The 23,048-nt window shown below is 40.6% G+C and overlaps 1 protein-coding gene across 1 annotated transcript in view; it reads right to left on the reverse strand.

Annotated features, from left to right (window-relative positions):
- The window catches only part of AGPAT4 (1-acylglycerol-3-phosphate O-acyltransferase 4), a gene marked incomplete at both ends in the record, with an annotated part of 66,271 nt that extends 48,565 nt beyond the window's left edge, over positions 1-17,706 (reverse strand). The window contains one exon of the mRNA XM_081998053.1: positions 17,529-17,706. Coding sequence (XP_081854179.1) covers positions 17,529-17,706 — 178 coding nt within the window. The remainder of the gene's footprint in view (positions 1-17,528) is intronic.
- Between the last annotated feature and the right edge of the window lie 5,342 nt (positions 17,707-23,048).

Genomic DNA, 23,048 nt, shown 5'->3' on the forward strand with positions numbered 1-23,048 from the left:
GATAACTAGTGCACTCTTAAGAAATACCCACATATTACCAGAAATAATATGCTACAAACAATTTACTTTAAGACTTAAGTCAAGGCAGATAACTTTTACTTAGTCTTCTTATGCACAAGACACTCCATCTGAATTTCAGGACTGGAAACAAAAAGCTGACTGAGTACCTGTATTGTATCATCAGAGTTAATGGTGAATAGCCACGGAACCACGATCACTTTGAGAACATTGTTCGGAACAAAACCATTACTCATTTTTCACTTGCATTCCATGAATTCCCTGTCTCTGCCTGTAATCTTACAGCATCTCATCACATGAGGTCTTGAGAGACAAGAAATATGTCCTGGTGCTTATTTTAGCTTCTTAATCCCTAACAGTGACTTTCACAAAGTGTTCTTTAAAGGGACTATAAGGTCAGAAACTACAAATCAAACAAATGGCTTTCATGAATTAAAAATAAACTACTACAGATCAAATATACCTATCAAGTATACGTAAAGCTGCGATTTTTTACTGGGTGTAGTGTGTCACCCCTCAAGGTGAAGATACCCAAATATAAAAAGATACAAAAATCCCCACTTTTTCTTACCAAAGCATGTGATACACATCAGAAATAGTACATTATGTTAAGATAGACATCCACCCAAAGTATACAACAATATTACACCACAGGTAAGGACACCAGTGTCTCTCAAATCACATTTGATTGTGCTTGCATTAATATTTCCTCAAAGCTTAAGTGCAGCACGAAAGTTCGAAAACAAATCCACAGGCAGAACATCACGACCTGCTCAGACAGCCTGCAGCTTGTGTGCTCCAGCAGGGGAGGATGTGAAGATAACCAATCACTTGCCTAACCTCTCACAGCTCAAACTAAAACGGTGCCTGCAAAAAAAAGCATTACTGGCTCCCTGCTGTGTAGTCCCACTGGCTCATTATAACACTGAGAATAACCTGCAGAAATACTGTGCAGAGAGGTAACTAGCATCTTGCTTTTGCGTGTCTGCTGCAACAGTGTCGTACTCTTAGAATTATTTGTGTTGAATAATTTTCCTAGGAAACACAGGTTTAGCTTACATGGTACACGGCAACCTTGCATAATCAACAGGCTCAGAGTTTATGCTCTTCTATTCTGTTTCCAAAACGACAGCCTCTGCCAGTTACAAAAGGCAGGCTGTGCCTCTCTTGTAACCCAAGACATTTTTCTATTCAATGCTTTGCAAATTCTGAAAAGTAGCAGCCAGTCGTACCATTTCAAGTAGGTACAGGAGGAAAAGCTATTGCTTCTTTTAAAAGGCATGAGCTGACTTCTGTCACAGCAGTACCAAAATAAAGACCAATCATGAAAACAAGGCATGCATGTGTTCGGAGTAGAGAGGTTATCACAAGATGAGATGCATATGCACTATTAATATTTCTTTCAACTTTATCACAAGTATTTCTAGCACAACAGAATCACAGAAAAAACAGGAAAAATATCAAGATTTAACCAGGGGATACAATATTACACAAAGTATATCAGGTACCAGAATTCTCTCCCATGACAAACTGATCAAAACTGTACACAAATCCCAGAACAAAGGCAGCAGTCTATGGCAAGAGTCAGTGATTTCCTTGAATTTAGCTAGAGAATTCCTTTTTGAATGATCTTTACTACTTTTGTTGTCCCAATTTTCTCAAAATTAAAGACACACAGGACTCATGTGACTCACTGACTTGGATGCTGTGTTTATCAGTTTGCAAGGTGATGGAGACAAAGCTATCCTCTTTCCATCCTCTAGGCCATAGACACTACTGATTTACAACTGATTGAAATACTCTGCTTCAACTCATGCAGGCTGACATTTCCTCTTTGCATTAGGAAGACTTACAGCTTTTTAAGATCAACCCTTCTTGATGGTCATCTGGACTTCTCACAGGACTTCAGCCACTTGAAATTAAGAGAAGCACAGTAATAGCACCAGATCTGGTTGCTATGTAAGACCCACCAAGCACAGAATGCAGAGTTGTTAGGTTGCTAGCTGGCACTGTGCTTGAAGTCTTTGGGGTTCTGTGGAGGCCACTTTGATTTTCTCTGAAAGTCATGCCTAAAAAGCTGGACAGCAGAAAGCCAGCACAAATAAACACTATTTCGCATTTGAATTTACCAACCTTATTTGAAGGCTTAGACAATAACCCCCTGTGTTATCAACACTGCTGCTTCAATGTCTTTGCAACAGCTTGTACCACAACATAACCAAGAAGAAGGGACAGAAAGAGCTTAAAAGTACTCCAGTCCTCTCTCATTATGTTATTTAAAAACTGTGTAATTTTTACCAGTTCAGATCTTTCTCCAACTGGAATCGCCATGTAGCCTGACAGCAATGGAAGAAGCAATGTCAGCAAGCTCAGCTGAAGAACAGAAATCACTCATGACCTAGGTTGCTGTGAGCAATTCCTTCCAATTTTCTTCTGACTGCCAAGGGTGACTGAGAAGCTTGTGAAAAAACAGCACAGGAGCAGCAGACAACACTCCAGCCAGATGGTATCCAAAGGCTCCTCCAACAGCCTGTCTCTGTGGGATGAAGCTTTCATGGAGGCTTCCACAAGGAAGAACTCAACCCAGAGTCCTCCAAATCAAAATGTTGCAGCACATTAGATCACTTTGACACAGTACAACAGTGGGCCAAGCAAGCAGATGTTAAAGTTCAGCAAGGAAGACTTTGATTTATGAACTTTGTGCAAGAGATACATGCTCTTGCAGAGGAAGATGCACAGGAGAGAGTAGAGCTGCTTCTACAGAGGGTCCAGATCAAGGGGCCAACCCCAAACCTGAAGAGGAAGCCTCTCTCTGCTCTTAGCTAAGAAAAAACGGCCAAACAGTAAAGGAAAAATAACTCTAAAACAAGATTCAAAACTCTATTTTAAAATACACTCCAATTTTCAAACCAGAGCTGGTCGTTTGTAAAAAAAAAAAGAAGCCCACACACCTCAAGGCATGTGGACAGGAAGCAGGGTTTCATCTCACACCTCTAGGTAGGGGGCACAGAGGGAGCCCTAGGCTGGCCACAGAGTCCATGTGCCACTGCTCACCTTTTAGATGTAGAGAGCAAAGGTGGGGCACGCAGCGTGCAGAAACAGTCCCCAGGCAAGCGTGCAAGGCAGCGCTCTTTTATAGAGCAAGGGGCACACACAGGCAGCTGAAAGCAGAGCTCACTGATAATTGCTCAAAGGCTCACTCTATGCAGAGGTAATCTGTGACTGGCAAAGAATAGTATGCTAAAAGGAACACTTCATAAACATGTCATTTGGAATATTAAAGTACAAACAAAGCTACCACTTTAAAGTGATAACAACCACCTCCTCCCAACACTTAGCAATTTGTCAACATAACTTCAAGATAAAAATCACAGATTAGGAGAGAGGATGATACATTATATAGTTAAAAACCAAACCAACCAACGAACCAACGCCAATCCTACCCCCCAGCTGATTCTGTAAACTTTAAGAATCTAATGCAACTTCAAACTGAAATGTGATTTTTGCATTAGTCGTAAGTAAACATGAGTTCCTGAAGACTGATGGTACACACTTTTTTTCCCCCACTTCCCCCCAACCAAATATACACTGACATTTACTTAAGTTGGCCAGATCCTCAACTGGCATAAAAAAAAAAATCCTCGACTCCAGCATAGTCACTGTTACACCATGCTGAGTTACACAAAGTAAGGATTAGACTCGTCACACCCATCACAAAGCTAAAGCTTTGTCTGTGGTTTGATCTTCTTGGCAATTTAACGTCAATGCTTACTTAGTCATAGAATTAAAACCTGCATGTACACATACATGAACTGGCTAGCTGCAGTAAGTGAAAAATATGTTGTTTTATTGAAACATTAAGGCTGTAATTTTGAAGGCCAACATTACACAACGATAGCTGTGGTGCTTGCTTTGCCTCAGCTCCATCAACGTGATCCGTTTCATTTTCTTATAGATTGAAGATAACAAATACTTTATTGATAAAAGGTGTTTCACCAGTTTTAATGGAGTGTCATCAATGTTTTCTCAGATGAAACATACCAAATGAGATAAACTACAGAGAGTTTAATACGGCCAAGCTTGCATTCCTGTAACACAGCCAAGCTGTAAGTACTTTGGGAACCAAGGTAAGAATCAGATTTAATGCGAAGTCTTAAATGCACAAGCCTTCAATGTACACTGAAAGTCAGAGTATTTCAGATCCTGATAGGGGTTATGATAGGAACTGAAAACTTGTGGTTAAAACCTGTACATTACGGCATGCCTGTAGTATTTGAGTCAGCAGCTCTGATCTGGGCACAAGCCTTGCACAGGACCCTTCCAGTTACTGCATGTGTACTGGCACACCACCTCACTTCCCAGCTTCCCCCCAGGTCCCATTCCCATATTACCTTCCCTCTCAAAATGCACACTGATCATTCAAGTTTGACCAAATAGATTATCTCTTTCTAACGTAACGTGCACAAAATGTAAGCCAGAATTTTTATTCAGATGAAGAAGAAATTTTAAGTCAGCATATGTATCCTTGAAACAAGAGGTTTCAATTGATGCTGCCTTCTCTAGTGCAGTCCTGAGCTAGAGGGGTAGAGGAATACAGAAACAAGTTTTGTTAATTTCTTTAGCCACTGTTCCATTTAAACTATCCCCATGCTGAAAGTTAAAAGTAACCCTCCCTTCAGAAAAAACAGCTGCACACTTCAAACATTTCATTTCACAGCTTTTTTGCTGTCTTTTATCCCTACATAATCTGTCTACAAAACAATTTCTTCTCTCCAAGTTACACAGTGTGTGGAACACAGCCAGCCTTGCAAGTACAACGGGTTTAACACACATACAGTCTGCAGTAGTCAAGTGTTTTGAAATGCTCTTTTCAAACCCTTTGGGGAAATTAATTATTTAACAGCCACGTGTCGGAGATATTTGTCTCACATTTGAAGGCTCCTCTTACCCTTCTTCCCCAAGGAATTTAGCAATACTCCTCCATTTCAACAAATCAGCAGTTCCTTGTGGCAACAGGACAAGTCAGCACAGATACCAATCAAGCACGCATTTCCTCCTGCTCCTCTGTCCACCGGGACTGCCCCCAAAGGCCAGAACATGACTCCTTGTTGAAGACCTAATGAGGTACTGAAGGGAGCAGCAGGAACGACCTTCCAATTGTAATACCAGAATTCAGTAAAAGTGCCCTTCCAGGCAGACAAGTTGGTCCCACAGATTTCTTCTACTAACATTTATTTTTTCGTATCTAAAGAAAGACATCCCACAAAAGTACCCACCTGCAACAGGCTCTGTTCATACATGACAGCAGACAACCTACCTATCCTTTTTTTGGTTTTCCCTCTTTAAAAAATGCAATCACGATTACAGGACTTTTCTATAGCAACAAATCACTGACATAAGCTGGAAATACAGGAGAAGCTCCAGCATCCTGACTCTTACTCTTTGTATGAAGGCCAGAGACAGCATTATCATTCCCACTCCATGGGACAAAGTACTCAACAGTATTTTCAACCTTCTCAGGTTGTTCACAGGAACCACCTTTGAAAAAACAGTCATGAAGATTACTACGGCACTCCAACACCCTACATAGTACAGGAAGAATCTAGCATACCACTGCTCTTAACAAAGGTCTAATTCCCATCTTCCCAACATAGAAAAAGAACTTTTCAAGGACTTATTTACATGACACACACACTGAGTAGCAGCACGTATCAGGTCCTGTCTTCCCCATTAACTTCAAGTCACTAAGTCCAATAGTGTAACCCACACAACTTGGGATGCTCCTGGGACATCGTTTGCCCTTCTGCTCACTTGCACTTGCATAATAGTCTATTTATCAACCATCATTTGCTTTCCACATGAAGAAATCTATCAATTCTTATCAGAATAAAGTCCGTATCTCAAAGACTCATGGATCTGCCATTCCAGCCTTTCTAATTCTCACCTGACGACTGCATGCACCTACAGGAGGCTACAAGCTAATCACCATAAAACTAAGGAATGGAAATCAAACTCCATGGTAAGCTTCTATTCAACCAGAAGTTTTCTGAACTCTTAGCACTTAAAAAAATACTAAAAATGTAGTGTCATACTAAAAGGAAAAATGTACTGTGGTCTCAATTTTAAACTTTAAATAGACTAAGAACATCTGGAAACTAAAGAGGTATGTCAGCTACTTTGCCTGTGCATCTTCCTCCTTTATGAGCACAAAAGGCAATACACATTCAAATAATAAAACTTAAACTGATATATTTTGGTGGCTAGGACAACTCATTGATAAAAATTCAGCTGAGATCAGTTTGCATTCAATTTCTGAAAACATAACCCAATCCAGCCAACAAAAGCATTTTTCTGAACACTGCAAGGTTAACATCCCCTTTCCTATCTTTTGCCTTTGTACAAAGAATAGCATTACAAAAATCTATCGCATAGGCCCTACAGATAAATGGTTTGAATTTTAAGGAAGTAACAGATTATTTAGTTCTTTATAGCTAGCTTGCCAATACAGAGTCCTCATGTAACTACAGAGTATTAGCACATTGCACATCTTTAGATGAGACACTGTATGAGCCAAGGAAAAAGCCTGGAAAATGTCAGAGAATGGTAAGAGTTTGTTTGCTTTAAGAAAAAAAATAATCCAATAAAAGACTCTCCACAGCATTTGAGGGAGGTACAGGAAAGGAGCTCCTTTACAGCAGCAAAGCTATATTAATGAGAGCCCCTGTCAAAAGCCTCACAGCTGCAGATCTCCCATGCTTTCCCAAAAACCAAGGGTAAGCTTCTATTGAAGTGACAGCGGGAAATTAAGTCTGTACAATCACGCTCTATATTTCCTTACCTAACACAGGCAGCAGATACATTCATTCATCAAAATCTGTCATTAGCAATAGATATTGATTCTTGAATTTTTTGTTTTAACAGAGCCACATAAGTACTAATGAGCAGTAAGAAGTTTATGTGCAATGGAAAAATCCTCATGTATTAGGAAGCTCACTTTTTCAACTTTCAAAGAAAACCCCACACTCAGAGATGCAATATACTGGACATTCAATTTAGAAACACAGCTAAGTGAACTGAAGAATAATCAGACTGAAGTGTACTTTCTGCTTCTTTAACACCATGAGAGAAAGGAAATGTTAGTTATTGACACTCCAATGCAATTTGCTTGAGTACAGAAAAAGCACACAGATATAAGATACTAATAAAAGTAGTCTAACAGAACAGCAAAAGAAAATGCACAAACAGTTGCACTGTAATCTCTTACACCTCTATCCCTTTGTGGTTCCTTACTTTGTTTCAAACATTATTTCAGCAAGGACCAAAATAGGTCTGGCAAAAGTGTCTGCCTCCCCAAAACCAAGTTGATGAAAAAATCGTTTTGCACACATTTCCATTTGGTTTCTTATCAAGAGTTAAAGGATTCCTACTTCTGAACACATTGTTGGAAGACACACGTTTAAGCATAGACTATGCCAAATGGATGTAAAGGAAATTCTGCAACACACATTTAGATTGCACAAGACAATCCTGCCACCTTGCAATAGTCTCCAAAGTGAGAAAACAACATAATACTCAAGTAAGAAGCCTTAACTTGAAGGTTGCAAACAAGTCACAGGAAATAACCGCCTAGCCATAGAGGAGTACCAAGCATGTGCACTCAGAAGCTCTTTCATCGCAAGTGTCACACTGAAAGACCTCAGTTACCTGCTGAAAGGAAATATTGCTTCCTACCAGTTTGAAAATCATCCTGCAAAAAGTTAGTCAGACACCAGATACTTTCACTGGACCAGCTGCCGAAATCCTCGCTGCAGGACGAGCCCAAAAACTTACCCCACAACAACTTGCTGCTACATGACTTCCATGCTTTTGGAAGAGGGAGAATCACCTTTCAGTGGTGCACACTGCTCAAAAGGGAACAGGGGGGTAGAAGATGTAGCCAACCAATAGCAAATAAGACAAGACACACTGCACTCCACTTGGATGTTATACCAGTAGATCTATTCCCTGACCAAACACAGGAGAATGCAAAATTTCCCCCAGTAGTTCTGCCTGTGGATGTAGTGTTCTTCCCCAGACAGGCCTGGATTACTGCTAGTTTGTATTTGCTTGTACCTGGTGATGGTGATCAATGAGCTACTCCTGCATCTTTGCAGGAAGGTTACATAGGATCTAGAGGCTACGCTTCAGATTTAGTGCCATTTTAGCAATTAAAATCAGCCCTACACCTAAAATGTGGTTTCCACAAATATGCAATGCCCCTTAAGAATTTGATCCTCTGATTATGATATTTACTCTTAATGAATAAACAACTGTAGCACCAAACTTGTACAAACATTGTCTTCATATTCTGTGCTATGACTTGGATCATTAGACATCATGTTCCTCAGTGACATCATGCCAGATGGAAATACTTTCATACAAACACCCCAGCAATCTAGGAAGCTTGCTGGCCAGATTCAATGCTTAACAAGAGATGCTAGAAACTTTGTGATGTGAGATGCCAGACACCAAACAGAATGTCATTCACCTTCTATTGCTTCCCTGCCATCCCTCTTTCCAGTCTGCAGGCTATCACCATCACCCTTCTTCAGATCAGGAATCTGAGGCAAAAAAAGAAAAGGAAAATGAAGACAAGCAACCTCTAGAAAGGCTCCAGCAACAGTAAAATAATACGTGTGACAGTGAAGATGCTCTTTTCATTAAAGATCAGACTAAGTGCCTCTCTAGCTCTACACCAGTCTTGGATAGAAAGCATCAGTATCAAAGGGGTTTTTCACATCCATTTTCCCAGAAAGCAGTCCCTTTCTCCTAAATGAACAGCTGGTCATAACAGACCATATCCTTTTGGGGATGAATTAGGGACTCTGCTAAAGGTCATGCACAGATGTTATTCAATCACACTTTCATGAACAGAACAGCATTATGCTCACACAGCATGCCTGCAATCAGCATGCTGTCTTGGTTGATCCTCTAAAGCTCACTGTTAATACCTGAACCACTATGAAAGCTGGATAATGACACCTGCAAGTGGCATAAAATGAGAAGGACTGAAATGTTATTAGTTGATACAGCATGTTAATGGTAGTAAGGAAAATATAGAGGCATTTGCTAGGCACTGCAGAGGACTTATTCATAGTGATGAATATAATTCTGCTAACAGAGTCTGTAAAAAAGGGAGTTCAAGCTGTGATGGATGCAGAGAACAAACATATTATCCTACTCTACCAGCAAAATAATGGAGAACCTGCTGCAGTCATTGGCTCCTTCAGCCTTTCCAAATTATAGTAGAGAAGTTCAAGGTTTGGTCTCAGTGGGGAACTGTACAGGTAACCAGCAGCATTGCCAAAAGTACGTAACAGGTATAAAATGGTATTAGGAAGCAGGCTGGAGGAAGGCGTTAACAAATTAGAGTAGACGACATTTTAGAGTAGGTTATTTGTACTCTTAACAAAACTTCTACATTGTCAAAGCAAAGGAAACTAATACTTCTCGAGGGCAAAACTGATTTCAGGCTGATAAGAGATCTACCTGGACCCTTTGGAAGGCCTCAAAACAAAAATCAACCATAAGAGCAAATACGATCTACTAGAAGGAAACTGTGTATGCTCCTATGTGGTCATGCACACACAAGCTTGCGGGACAATAATTCAGACAACTCCACAGTAGGATACAGGGGCACATGACAAACAGAATTTCAAAATCACATCCACAAACAAAAATGGTGTGATCTCCTCCCTACTGCTAAAATGGATCCTGACAGATTTTAGCAATGGCATCATACAGCCTATCACTTGAAGAGTCAAGAGATTCATATTTCAGTATTACAGCATACACCCCTAAGTCTACTTTCTGCCCCTCCACCACCCCTAGGAGAAGACACAGACCCCAGAATGAAGCAAGCAAGAGCTGGAAAACACATCAATACAGGCTGCAATGTATTTCATAGCTTGAAACATTTAAACTACTGATCTCTCAGCATTATTTTGTGAACAAATACTAATACCTTTTGTTTACCAACAGACATGTTTTCAGGAGAGAGACAATCCAGAGGGCTCTTTGCAAGACTGCTGACTACTAGTATGTTTTGGTCAAACAAAACCAAAACCTTGAAGTTACAAAATTTAGAGATACAGACTGCTTAAAATTGGAGCATGGTTTTGCCCCACATTAATGGATTTTTTTTTTTTTAACACCAAAAGGCAATCTAGCTGTAGAAGCTAACAATATACTGCTACAGAGTTCATAACTTGTCATATATTATTTTTAAATCCGAGGAATATCTGCTGCTCCTCTTACTTTGATGGCTTCAGTAAATCAGATACTACTTTCTCAGATTACGTTGTTCTTGCTAGCAACAAAATGTGAGATCACTCCTGTCACTTTGCTCATTTTTCACTATAACTTTTTTTATGATGCAGTGCTAAGTACATTACTACATCACTTATAAGGAAAGGAAGACAAAGCAAGTTAGAAAATTAAACATTACCATGTAATTACATATATATATATACTCTTCTCTGCTACAAGCATATTTTATATTTAACAAAATCTGTCACACACAGTATATCCTTATGAATTTAATTTTTGAGAGCAAAAGAATCCAAAGATTCAGTGATATTCATCATTCTAACACAAGTAGATTTTAGAGAAAGCTAATCATTTACTTTATTGTACACAGCTCAATGATCAACACCAACGATTGGAACTTACAAGCAGGATAACCCCCCAGACATGAAAAGCCCTACTTCAGATTTGGAGGGAACATGGGAGGAAACCTAAGACTACATTACAGAAAAGAGGTATGGCGATGGTTTGTCCAGAGATACCCAAGGTAGCCTGAGTACCAAGAATAAAATTGCCACAGAAGCATGGATCTCAATGCAGGCTGCCACAGACACCTCACCACCCAGGTAGGTACTTGGGCACCTGCCTACTCAGATCTCCATGCTACCATAACTATCCTGCCCTCAGTAGCAGAGTTCATCTAGATTAAAACCAACATGAGCATTTCCTTAGTACACTAAATTTCTACAGCCATCCCCATGGCATGGCTTGAGGGAAAACAAGGCTAAGGTGATGATCTAGCTCTCCAAAGGTTCAAATCAGCATTTTCTCTTTGCATGACTATCAAATCTGGCCTCCAATTTTCCATCAGTATTTGTTGTAAATTTTGTGGATTTGTATGGATGTGGTGTGTGGAGCCACGATAACAAGGCTTATATGGCCAAGTAACACTTGCAAAAAAGTAATTTTGCACACATTACTCAAAACAACATTGCAAACAGGCTAAGAAAGCAGTCCTAAGTGAAAGCTCTTTGTTACATATATGTTGACAAGCATAACTCACTTTGCTTTATAAATAAAACACTACAGGATTATATTAAGGACACCATAGCATACTTTGAACAATAGCGGACTGCTTCCTCTGCAGTTGTCCTGGTTTCAGCCAGGATAGAGCTGGTTTTCTTCACAGAAGCTAGTGTGAGACTGTGTTTTGGATTTGGGATGAGAAACTGTTAGTAATGTGCTGATGTTTTGGGTTGTTGCTGAGCAGTCAAGGACAGTCCAGCTTCTTGTGCTGGCCTGCTAGCAAGAAGGCTGGGGGTGCATGGGGAGCTGGGAGGGGACACAACCAGGACAGCTGACCCAGACTGCCCAAAGAGATATTCTCTACCATACAACGTCATGCCCAGTACATAAACTGGAGTTGGCCGGGGGGCGGGAATCGCTGGTCGGGGACGGGCTGTCCATCGCCGGGTGGTGAGCAATTGCTCTATTGGGCATCACTTGTTCTTGTACATTCCTTTGCTGGTATTATCATTGTTGTTTCTTTCTCTCTTTCTGTCCTATTAAACTGTGTTTATCTCAACCCACAAGGTTTTTTTTCTAATTCTCTCCCCTTTCCCACTGCGGTAGGGGGAGTGAGTGAGCAGCTGCATGGTGCTTAGTTGCTGGCTGCGGCTGAACCACGGCAGCAGTGTAAGATGGTGGTAAAGGGAAGTGAAGGAAGAAGAAAGCCCTGCCTCTCTGGGGCCTTCTTGCTTCCCACCTATTCAACTGCACCAGAGGACATAATTCTCTCTGCCCCAGCACCACCTTGGTACAAACAACAAGCAAAACAGCCAAGGGCTTCTCTGAACTCCAAGTGGGAAGTGGGTTGCATGCAGGGAAACAAAATAATCTTGAGTATTAACACAGCCCAGATACTACCACAGAGCCTTATTTGGATGCCCAGTTCCCACATTGCAAAGCCTATAGTAGTATGTGGAAGGAATTAGCTTTACGGACTTGTAACAGCCAGCCAAGATGACGAACTTGAAGCAGTTCTCAATTTCTTCTGGTTTTGTTTCTAGAAAGCTCAGTCATAAGAAGACTCAGTTTCCATCTCGGTTTTGTTGCAGTCAATGAGCAGGCATCAGAGTGCCCCTTTCCATGCAAAGAAAGGTCTTCCCCTCTGAGGGATTTACAAACTGCAGCCTACATAGTGTAACTTTACCCAGAGGTATAATAACACCCTTTCATAGCACAAGAATAGGTATTAGTACTACTATAATTTATTTATGAAGGCAGATTAGAAGCTAAGTCTTTTAAAAGCAATTGCTTTTAAAGCCTTTATGCACCTGTCCACACGACTGTGCCATTGTTGGCAGATCTTTTGTTTATGCAAAGTTCACCTCATGCAGAGTCAGCAGGAGGCCAGTTTGCCACTCACCCTGGGAGCACCAGGTGGATCTCAGCACAAGGAGAAGCTAACTTGCCCCCAACACCATGGCAGCAAGAGGACAAGTTATCAACCACTGCTCCACTCACAGGCAAATACCTTCCTGAGTAAATACACCCAGCACCACTAAAGAAGCCATTTGTCTTGTACGTGTATGTCCCATTCTCATAGTCTCGGCACATGGCACAGTTACATCCCAAACAGCCCCCAGGAGCTCAGCACGCCCTGCTCACACTGGGGTAGCACTGCACCAGCCCACCAAGCACAGCCTGGTTCAGGAAGTACAAACCCCTTTCCTACTGCCCCAGCAAGCTATGAAGCCATGTGCACACATAGCACTAATACCCAAGACAACCTGTTCCCTCTATGTGTTTGGCCAACCTTACAAGCTAGTGCAGAAAAGCCATGCGTATCCTTTGTGGCAGTTTGCTGTCCCCAGATAAGGGGGAGGAGAAACATGTATTCCCATCTCTTCCAATTCAGGCACAAACGGCATCCATGAGAACTGTGATGTATTCCACACTAAGTGCCTCCTTCCTTGGCATACATCTTGGCTCACAGTCTTTTGGAAAGACAGACTGAGGACACAATGTCCCTAAATTATTTAAAAATAAAAAATAAGATTGCTTGCCCAACCTTTGTTCTAATGCCACCTTGCAAGTACACTCCTTTTTTAAATTTTTATTGTTACCACCTTGTTGAGGCTTGCAGTGTTCAATTTCCTCATTAGAGGTGCACTCTGTGGAGTTCAGTATTAGGGAGAGTTTATCTGGGTTGTCATTTTACAAAACAGGGGTTTAACAGGCAGTTGAACCAGTCAGTGAATTGGGGACAGAATAGGTTTTCTGAGCATTACACGTCCAAAGGCTTTGTGTTTTTTTTTTGTTTGGGTTTTTGGTTTGTTGTTGTTTGGTTTTGTGAGTTTTTTATATAAAAAAACACAACAGAGGAGGGGTAACCTTACTAGTCTTTCATCTCATTTCAAGACCAACAGAGACAAAAACTTGTTCTTTTCAAGTTGAATGTCCACTCTCTGCAACTAACACTCTTCATTAAAGGCTGAGACATACAGAGTAAGGAGGACTAAAACTAACCATTACTTTGTAGATATTTGTCAAATGGGATAATGGGATCAAAAAGGAAGATTTTATTCATAGTAAAACATGAAACATATCTTGGAGATATAAAAGCAACCCAAACTGCTGGTTGAGTGGTGGTTGAGTCACCATCCCTGAAGGTATTTATAAGATGTGTAGATGTGGTGCTTAGGGACATGGTTTAGTGGTGGACTTGGCAGCGTTAGGTTTACAGCTGGACTCGATCTTAAAGGTCTTTTCCAAGCTAGATAAGTCTATGATTCTATGAATACTTTTACTTGAGCTAGTCTGGCTTGATTCATGTGAACAGATAAGCATCCCCAACTCAAGCTGGACTACTAAAGTGAGGACAAGTCATTAAACACAATAGCAGTTTAGCTTCCTGTATGCAGTATGACAGCAGGCATTGCACATGGAGAAGTAAGAATATGATGTTCTTATATTTGAAAGAAGGTAGGAAGAAAAGTGGTAGAAGAAAACTCCACCACTAGCTGAAATACAAAAACACTTTCCCAAAGAGCATAGTGTCAAAGATGAAATGCTCTCCCCTGATTTTATGGAATCATTTATCTCTACCTTTGACATCAAATGGAAACTGACTGAACTTGAAAGATATAAAGGCAGCTGCTGCTTTCATTCCATTCTTAAGTTAAACCACATCCGCTCTACTTCACTCTTTGGTTGACCTGGTGACTCAGACTGTACCAGCCACTCAAAGCAACATGCTGCTTGTCACCACTGCAAAGCACGTGCCTTTTTACATTCTCCAAGGCTAAGCTTCATCATCTCAAACTGTAGGCTGCTTGATACATATGATACACATGATGCTTCATCATACCCATTACAGACCCAACTTAAGCTATTTATTAATCAGCACACCAACAGCCCCCAAAAGGCATTATCTTACACATATACTACTACAAGAACACATCCATTTCAATTAATTGGTCTAGTGCATTCTTCAGTTCTTCCAAGTAACTTTTTTAATTACATATAATTTTTCCCTTTTCAGATATCACTCAGATAAGGGTGACTCATATGAAATGCTAGCTTGCTCTGTTGTAAAGCTAAAATAACTCTTTAGCCTAGAGATAGTTTGTTCTGAGCATCATTGGGCAAAAATCTCACAACACAACCTTTTTCAGTAGCATCAACACTGAAGACCAGATCAGTAACCCTGAGTACAAAACCATCTGCCCAACCAAGGACAAGCATGCAGTATTACTCACTGTTAAACAGTGACCAGTCCCCAATATAGAGGAGACTAGATTGTGGGCAGCTAAAGGATTCAGTCTAGAAACTCTAGAGTAGCTGTTGTCTCTGAACTGAGTAGCCAAATGGAAGAATGAGGCAGAAGGCATTGCATGGAAAATAATAATAATATAACTATATATTCACTTCTATATAGCTGTACAGTATTTTCTACATTTCATGGCTTCAAACATATACTACGCTACCTGACAAAAGGTAAAAGAGGCCATATTCATGCCATTGTACATACAAATGAATAGTACTTGCGAACTCACTACTTCAGGGACATACACACAGACAGTAAAAATGAAATTTTTCAGCAGGAACATGCTCTCTTTATCACAGAAATAAAACAGCACCCCCAATTTATTTGGGCCTATACATGTTGATGCAGCTTTGAAACTTGAGTCAAAAGTATGTTTAAAGAAATGCTTTGAATAGTTGCACATCAGAGTCACTGATGAGATGAATAAACCCTAGTGGCCTCCAGTTTGAGGCATGTGGCAGATTTCTCCCTCAAGCGGTTCATTATGAATACTAACAATGCTTTCCCTTTTCAAGTTCCTAGTAGCAGAACAGGTGACCTGAAGGAAACCATTTTGCTGCATTTCTGCAACACAATTCTTAAACACTGTTTTGGAGGGCTGTTTTCCCCCGAATGAAACCATCCATAACTCACTCCGTATTGACAGTGACATGACACTTGAATAATCTTTAGGGAGACTCAAAAGGCATGCACTTTGCAACAGTTTCCTTTTTAGAAAGTACTTTTGAGTTTCAGAAAGGCCCAGGGAAGGTGGACACATCTAACAGCACACTCCCAGTTACTGAACACAGGCACCCTACCGTATTTTATAACGGCTTCTGTGGAGAATGCTCTCTGCTGTAAGTTACGAGCAATTATGGGGAAGTCAGAAGTTGCACTACAATAAATCAGTTCTGAAACTGCAGTCATAGCTCTTTAAAAACAAATATATAAGCAGAATGATAATATAAAGAAAACTACACATGCTCTGATAATCCACTGGTGGTGGGTAGAGATTCTACCAACCTCCTGCTATCACGGAAGAAATGAGTGCATACAGGTCTCATTCATTCCACTGGAATTACCTGTTTAGTCAACTATCAGTGAATTGTCACACCTCCCAGCAGTTACAAAGATCTGGACTTTCTAGAAGTAATGTCCTGAGCTTATGCTCCCATCATCCCCCGGAAAATAAAAATAATTGCAATTCCCACTTCTTTCAATGCTTACAGGCTACCTGCTGTATTCTACATTATAACTATATGCATATACTGAATACATACAGATGCAGCTTAAGGTCTGAAATACCCATTCAAAGAAAAAACAGTTTACAACTGTCTTAGGAAACACATGGAAACAAAGATTTTTCCTTTTTTTTTTCCTGTCATTTCCCCGTCCCAAAAAGTACTCACATATGAAACACTTAAACCAAGATCAAAAAAAAAGTCACGTGTGATAATAGGATTGAAAGTGTTAGTGTTAACGCTGTAAGCCTACAGATAATGCATATTGGCAAGTTCAGCTATTATTTGGTCACTATTTCTCATTTGGCTTTGTGCTGGTTTTGGCTGGGATAGAGTTAATGTTCTTCATAGGAACTAGGGTGGGGCTATGTTTTGGATTTGTACTGAAAACAGTGGTGGTAATACAGGGATGTTTTCATTACTGCTGAGCAGTGCTTACACAGAGTCAAGGGCTTTCCTGCTTCTCATACCACCCCACCAGTTGGTAGGCTGGGTGTGCACGAGAAGCTGAGAGGAGACATAGCCAAGACAGCTGACCCAACTCACCAAAGGGATATTCCATAACATATAACACCATGTTCAGCATATAAAGCTGCGTGAAGAAGAAGGAAGGAGGGCAGGACATTCAGAGTGATGGCATTCGTCTTCCCAAGTAACTGTTAAGTGTGATGGAGCCCTGCTTTCCTGGAGATGGCTGAACACCTGCCTGTGCGTGGGAAGTGGTGATGAATTCTTTGCTTTGCTTTGCTTGCGTGCACAGCTTTTGCTTTACCTATTAAACTGTCTTTATATCAACCCACGAGTTTTCTCGCTTTTAGCCTTCCAATTCTCTTCCCCACTCCACTGGGAGGGTGGGCAAGCAGCTGTGTGGTGCTTAGTTGCTGGCTGGGCTTAAACCACAACAGGCTTAATGAAACATGATGGATAACTAAATGAGAAGCAGTCTGTCTTCAACATCATGAGTCAAGCAAGTACCCCAATATAAAAGAGTAAAACATTTCAGCAGAACAAGACATTTCAACAAAGCATACACCTCTTCACGCAAATGCAAGTGCTGTAGAAAGCAGTAATGACCTTTATATGGGTTACTCTGTAATCTGTTTCAGAACTTTTCTACCTATTTCCTCAAGACAAAATATGAAAATAGTTGAAAAAACAAAATGAAATCTTACGGCTTGAAATGCAGTAAGCCAGCCTGCAGTTGATCCTCCTGAACAGTTGCTTGTTGATTGGCCAAAGTATAAGTGTAAAGAGTTGAATGAAGTTAATGATCAGTCCTGACACTATAAATATGTAGCAGATCAGAAGGTGGCAAATGAATTGAGACTTCAGAAAGCCAACGATGTCCATGATTTGCTGAGAAAGCAAGAGGGTACCTTCAGACCCAAAATTCAGAAGACAACCTGCAAAACCAAATAGTATCAGTGGTTATAGAGTGCAATTATTTCTATAAACAGACTGTTAATACAGACTTCCCATTTTACACTTAAATACACTAAAATGAAAGTTAATTCTATTGTAGAAAAAGGCCCGATGGCAATATTTACAAAAGTAAGCACAGAAAGAGAATACCGTATTTCTGAATCAATTTACATTTGGCTTTGGAAACAAGTTTTCACATTTCAGTCCTAATTCTGCAAAACCCATGAGCATATGACTCCATTCCATGGACCAGAATACTCCTCTATCAGGTCTTTATTGATAAAATATGAGCAACACAATCCACTTCTATTTTGATTTGAATTGTCTGTACTTCTTACGACATATACTGTGGCCTCTACTATCTTCAAGAGCAGTTTGAAAATAAATGAAAGCTTTAGAGCTTTACGTTAGAAGTTGTGCCTTCCTCTACAGGCTATGCCAGCCATACTATGCAACTAAGAGGTAGCAGCAGTCCCTTAATTCTAGCTTTATTGGCTTGTTCCCTTGTCACATTCAAAGATCAGTTGATTTTGGCACGAAAATAAAAGCTTGGCTATGCACAATACACGCAATTTGTTCAATTATTCCTTGACGCTATAATTCTGTCAGTTATACTCCATAATCCCAGAAAGGAAACATCAATAACTGTACTAACCCATGACCCAGCAGTGTTCCCAGAAAAATTAACTCTTAGGTTACTTAAGAAATGTCTGTATAATTTTGGAAAGGACCATCCCAACCTTAGCAGCGGAACATTCAGAGGAGGTGTCCTCTGCCAAGTATCCTGGCCTACCAAATACCATATTGACCTCTCCCCACCATCATTGACACCAACACTAGCCTCATTTGTTAGGAGACAAAATATGAAGACATGATCTCGTAGTAAACAATACCCCAGTATTTTGAATACAGTTTAGCAGGAGGTGCTGTCATCCTGTTCCATTCCTACACTGTTTTCCCCTCTGAGGCGGAGGAGTTTGTCCAGGGAGGAACCCCTGAGACAGTATTTCTGAATGTGCCAGTCATAGGCAATAACAAAACGGCAGCTGTCAGCATCCCAGGGAATTAACTGATGAAAAAAATCTTTATGCCTATCCTTTTAGTTTATATAAGACCCCATTATGTGAGGCACTGAGTCCAGATCAGTGTCCTGAAACATTTGTTTTACTGCCCTTGCTGACTATGCTTACCACAGCAAAGAGCATGCACAAGAATTGCTACAAAGCAATAGGAAGTTATTTAGCCAGGTTTTCAACCACAAGGAAGGTAAAGAAAAATTTAAGAAAGAGAATCCGTACTGTTGTGTAATTCATATAAAGAGTTTATGGCAGTCCCAAGCCTATTATTAGCAGACAAAATGTGCCCTTTGTGTTATTACAGATTTTGTTCCCTTTATCTTGCCATACTATTCAGTACCAAAGCAGACACCATCTGTAACACAGAATGGCAGAACAGGCCTCTCTTCATTGTAGTAAATACTGTCATGATACTTGCAAAAAGCTTTTCCAGCTTTAGCCAACCATTCTATTAAAGATACATTTCTGAGGGTGGCAGACAATTTATTAGCATGGGCTTTGACCAAAGGCTTTGTTTTTGTTGAAGGCTAAGTAGAATGAGAAATGTTGTCTAGCAGGAACCATTGCAGCGATTCATGCCCCAGACCCTCCCCAAAAATAGAGCCAAATTCTTAAAAAAAAGGCAAATCCAAGTTTCAAGTAAGTTTACAGGGAAGGAGACAAGATTTCACTTCCCTAATTCAGACTGCTGTACTTCACCAAGTAGTAGGATTAGATCACTTCTTTAAAACAGTCAGAATGGAAGCAACCAGTTACTTACAAGTGGATGGTTTAAAAGACTGTGCAATGCTCGAAACCCTGATGGCTGGGTTTATCCTACCATCTTTGGCTAAAACTGATGAAAAGTCTTTTGTGCTAGCTGGCCTGTTAAATTCCACCCCACAGAATCACTCTAATTTAATGTAATTCCCAGAGATCGGTAAGGGACTAGATCAAAAAACCCCCATACATAAGATTAAAGCACTGTCTACTTACAGTGGAGACCTGAAAATTCACTATTTGATATAATCAACAAAAATCTACTGTAGTAAGCAGTTGATTGACAGACTTTGTGACAAGGAAGAATTCACCAGAGCATTAGTCTACCAATTTGTCTTTTTTCATTGTAATAGTAGTCAAACTGCATTAAAATGTTATGTTCTTGTGACTCATTTATTTCATACTGGGTCTTTAAAACAAAACTTCACAGAATTAAAATAAACAAAGATAAGATGACCCTGATAAGACATCATTATTGTCATACAATTTTATGAAAGTAATTTATTCCTCACTTTCATACCTCAGTCATCAAATTTCAAATCTGTAAAGCTTGTAAGACACGTTTTAAAGGCAAACTAAATTTACTTAAGCAGTACCTATTAGGTTAGATGCATTTCTACCAGTTAGAAATGCATCTAACCTAACTTGCTTGTAAAAGGAACAAGAAATTAGAGCCACCGCTTAAATTTTGCTTTTCAGAAAAGTAGGGAGAGTAGAGAGATTAATTTTCTCTTCTGATTAAATTCAAGCTGTTTTCCCTATAAAATTTGCAACCCAAACTTTCTATACCAAGTGCTAGTTAAGTGTTCTGTTTCTCAGGCATAAGCTCATTCCTAGAAGATTTTTTTAATATGATACTTTTGGGACTCTTTTCAGTACCCAAACTCCAAGAGTTTATTGTTTATTGCAGTTTATTCTTGGTACAAGCAACAAAAAAGTAGAAATTTATTTTCAAGAATCAATTCTGAGCTTATGACAGAGGTCTAGGAGCTTGCTTTTTAAGAGCTCATAGGAACTTCTTCCACTTGCTCTTTGTCTTACTAAAGTTCCTCATGGGTAACATCAACGTAACACCAGTTTAAGTGATAAAAGAATCAGGTCTTTAATTCTTAATCCATGATGTTGGTTTAATAAATTACACTGATTTCCTTATAGATAATGACTGAAAATTATAGCAATCTTTTGAAAACAAACGGGCCAATCAATGCATTTTCTCAGAAGCTATTAAGATCGGAGAGCTGCCAAGAAGCTCTCTTCTATCAAACACCCCTTAAACGAATTAGGAGAAAATGGCCTGCCAGTGCATCAAAAACAGATAGGGATATTCTTTAATAACGGTTTTCCTTTGGATATAAAACAAAAGACTCAAACCTCAAATATCTGTCTAGGGAGCAAGTCAACAAGCATCTATTCATGTGACTAAGAGATCACAGGATCAGGTTTAAAAGCAAACTCCATGGCTATTCATTCTACCTCTTCGCCCCCCAGGTTTCATTCTTCAGCAAGATCCACTGTGTTTTCTACTTCAACTACTCTCAGCATTTCCTTCTGCTTAGAATAACTGACCAGGAGGACACAGAAGAAAAGGCAAAGTTACACCAGTGATACGCAAGTTGAACACCTCTCTTCAGCAGAGGCTGCTGCCAATGCTATTTCATACTTTAAAGTCTGTAAGAGTTTCGAGACTGCAAGTAGTAATCTCATAAAGAACACAACTGTTTGCACTTTTACACCCACCTTGTCCAAAGTCTATGTAGTAAGGAGTCCTTGGAGTGTGGAAAGCAACATGGTACCTCTCTAACAGCATTTGGACTAAGCTGATATTGCCTGTACTTAGAAATACAGGCAAGACCACACTATACCCCGGTGTTTTTAGAACAGTATGTTTCAAGCCTATGCAAAGGTTTTCACTTATCAAAGAGCAGACATAAGTCCTTAAATGCATGGCTGCAAGTTAAGAACGACCAAGCATATGATGATGATAATGCTCATTCTTGCATTTTCTCATCTAAACCAGATTCCTGGATGGATGAGTTATGGAGACCAAGACTATGAAAATATGCTCAGGTCAGATTACAGCAGTTTCAGTAGTGCCTCTAAGTGAATTTCAGTTGCCATCAGAACAGCACAGATAGCAGCACTGTATTTCATATCAGAGTCCATTTTAACAATGCTTCTGTATATGAAATAAATATGCAAGACAAGTCACAGGAGGCCCTTGAGCTCTTCTCTTTCTGTCAGTGAGCATCAAAAGTCAGCAAATGTGAGGTTGTGTCTACGTATGTATTCACCTTCAAGGAGAATATATCTGTACATGCCACACACACACAAAAAAACACTCTGGAGGAAGAATTACCCACCTATCTGCCTCATGTTTAATTAGGGGTTGAATCACTTCCCACCTCCACCAAAGGCAACTACTAGAGCATTACCTCCTGTGTTGGGTTTACACAGCAAGGTTTTGGTAGTACAGGGGACTGCAGGGATGGCTTCTGTGAGAAGACACCAGGAGCTGTACCCTACGTCAGCCAGAGACAGTTCAAGCCAGCTCCAGAAGGGACTCGCCCGGGCTAAAGCTGAGCCCATCAGCAATACTGGCGGCACCTCTGTGATAACATATTCAAGAAAGGGTAAAAAATACTGCACAGCAGCTCTGAGTGAGGTGTGAGAAAAATGCAACAGAAACAGCCCTGCAGACACCAAGGTCAGTGAAGAAGGTGGGAGGAGGTGCTCCAGGCACCAGAGCAGATATTCTCCTGCAGCCTGTGGTGAAGCTGGTTGTCCCACTGCAGCCCATGGAGGACCATGGTGGAGCAGATAGCCACCCTGCAGCCTATAGAGGACCCCATGATGCAATGTGTGCCCTGAAGGAAGCTACAGCCCATGGCGGGGAGCCCACTAAGGAGCATATTTTCTGGCAGGAACTACAGCCTGTTCCTGAAGGACTGTACCGTGTGGGAGGGACCCCAGCAGGAGCAGGGGAACAGCGCAAGGAAGAAGGAGCCGCAGAGAAGAACTGTTATGGACTGACTGCAGCCCTGTTCCCCATCCCCCTGCACCTCTCAGGGTGCAGCAGGGAGGGTAGAAGAGTCAGGAGTGAAGTTGAGCCTGGGAAGAAAAAGGGGCCTGGGGGGAAGGTGGTTTTAGTTTTGTCTTCGTTTTTCACTGCCCTGCTTGGTTATCAATTGGCAATAAATTAAATTAATCTTCCCGAAGGGGAGTCTGTTTTGCCCATCATGGTAACTGGGGAGTGATTTCCCTGTCCTATTCTCAGCCCATAAGCTTTTTCATCTTATTTTCTTCCCCTGTCCTGCTGAGGAAGGGGAGTGAGGGAATGGTTCGATGGGCACCTGGCAGCCAGCCAACATCAACCCACCACACCTCCTCAGAAAAGTCCCAAATCAGGGAAGAATTGGGAGTATATCTTAAGCCCTT

This window comes from Phaethon aethereus (genome assembly GCF_964289735.1).
Source record: "Phaethon aethereus genome assembly, chromosome: 3".
NCBI classification, from domain to species: domain Eukaryota; kingdom Metazoa; phylum Chordata; class Aves; order Phaethontiformes; family Phaethontidae; genus Phaethon; species Phaethon aethereus.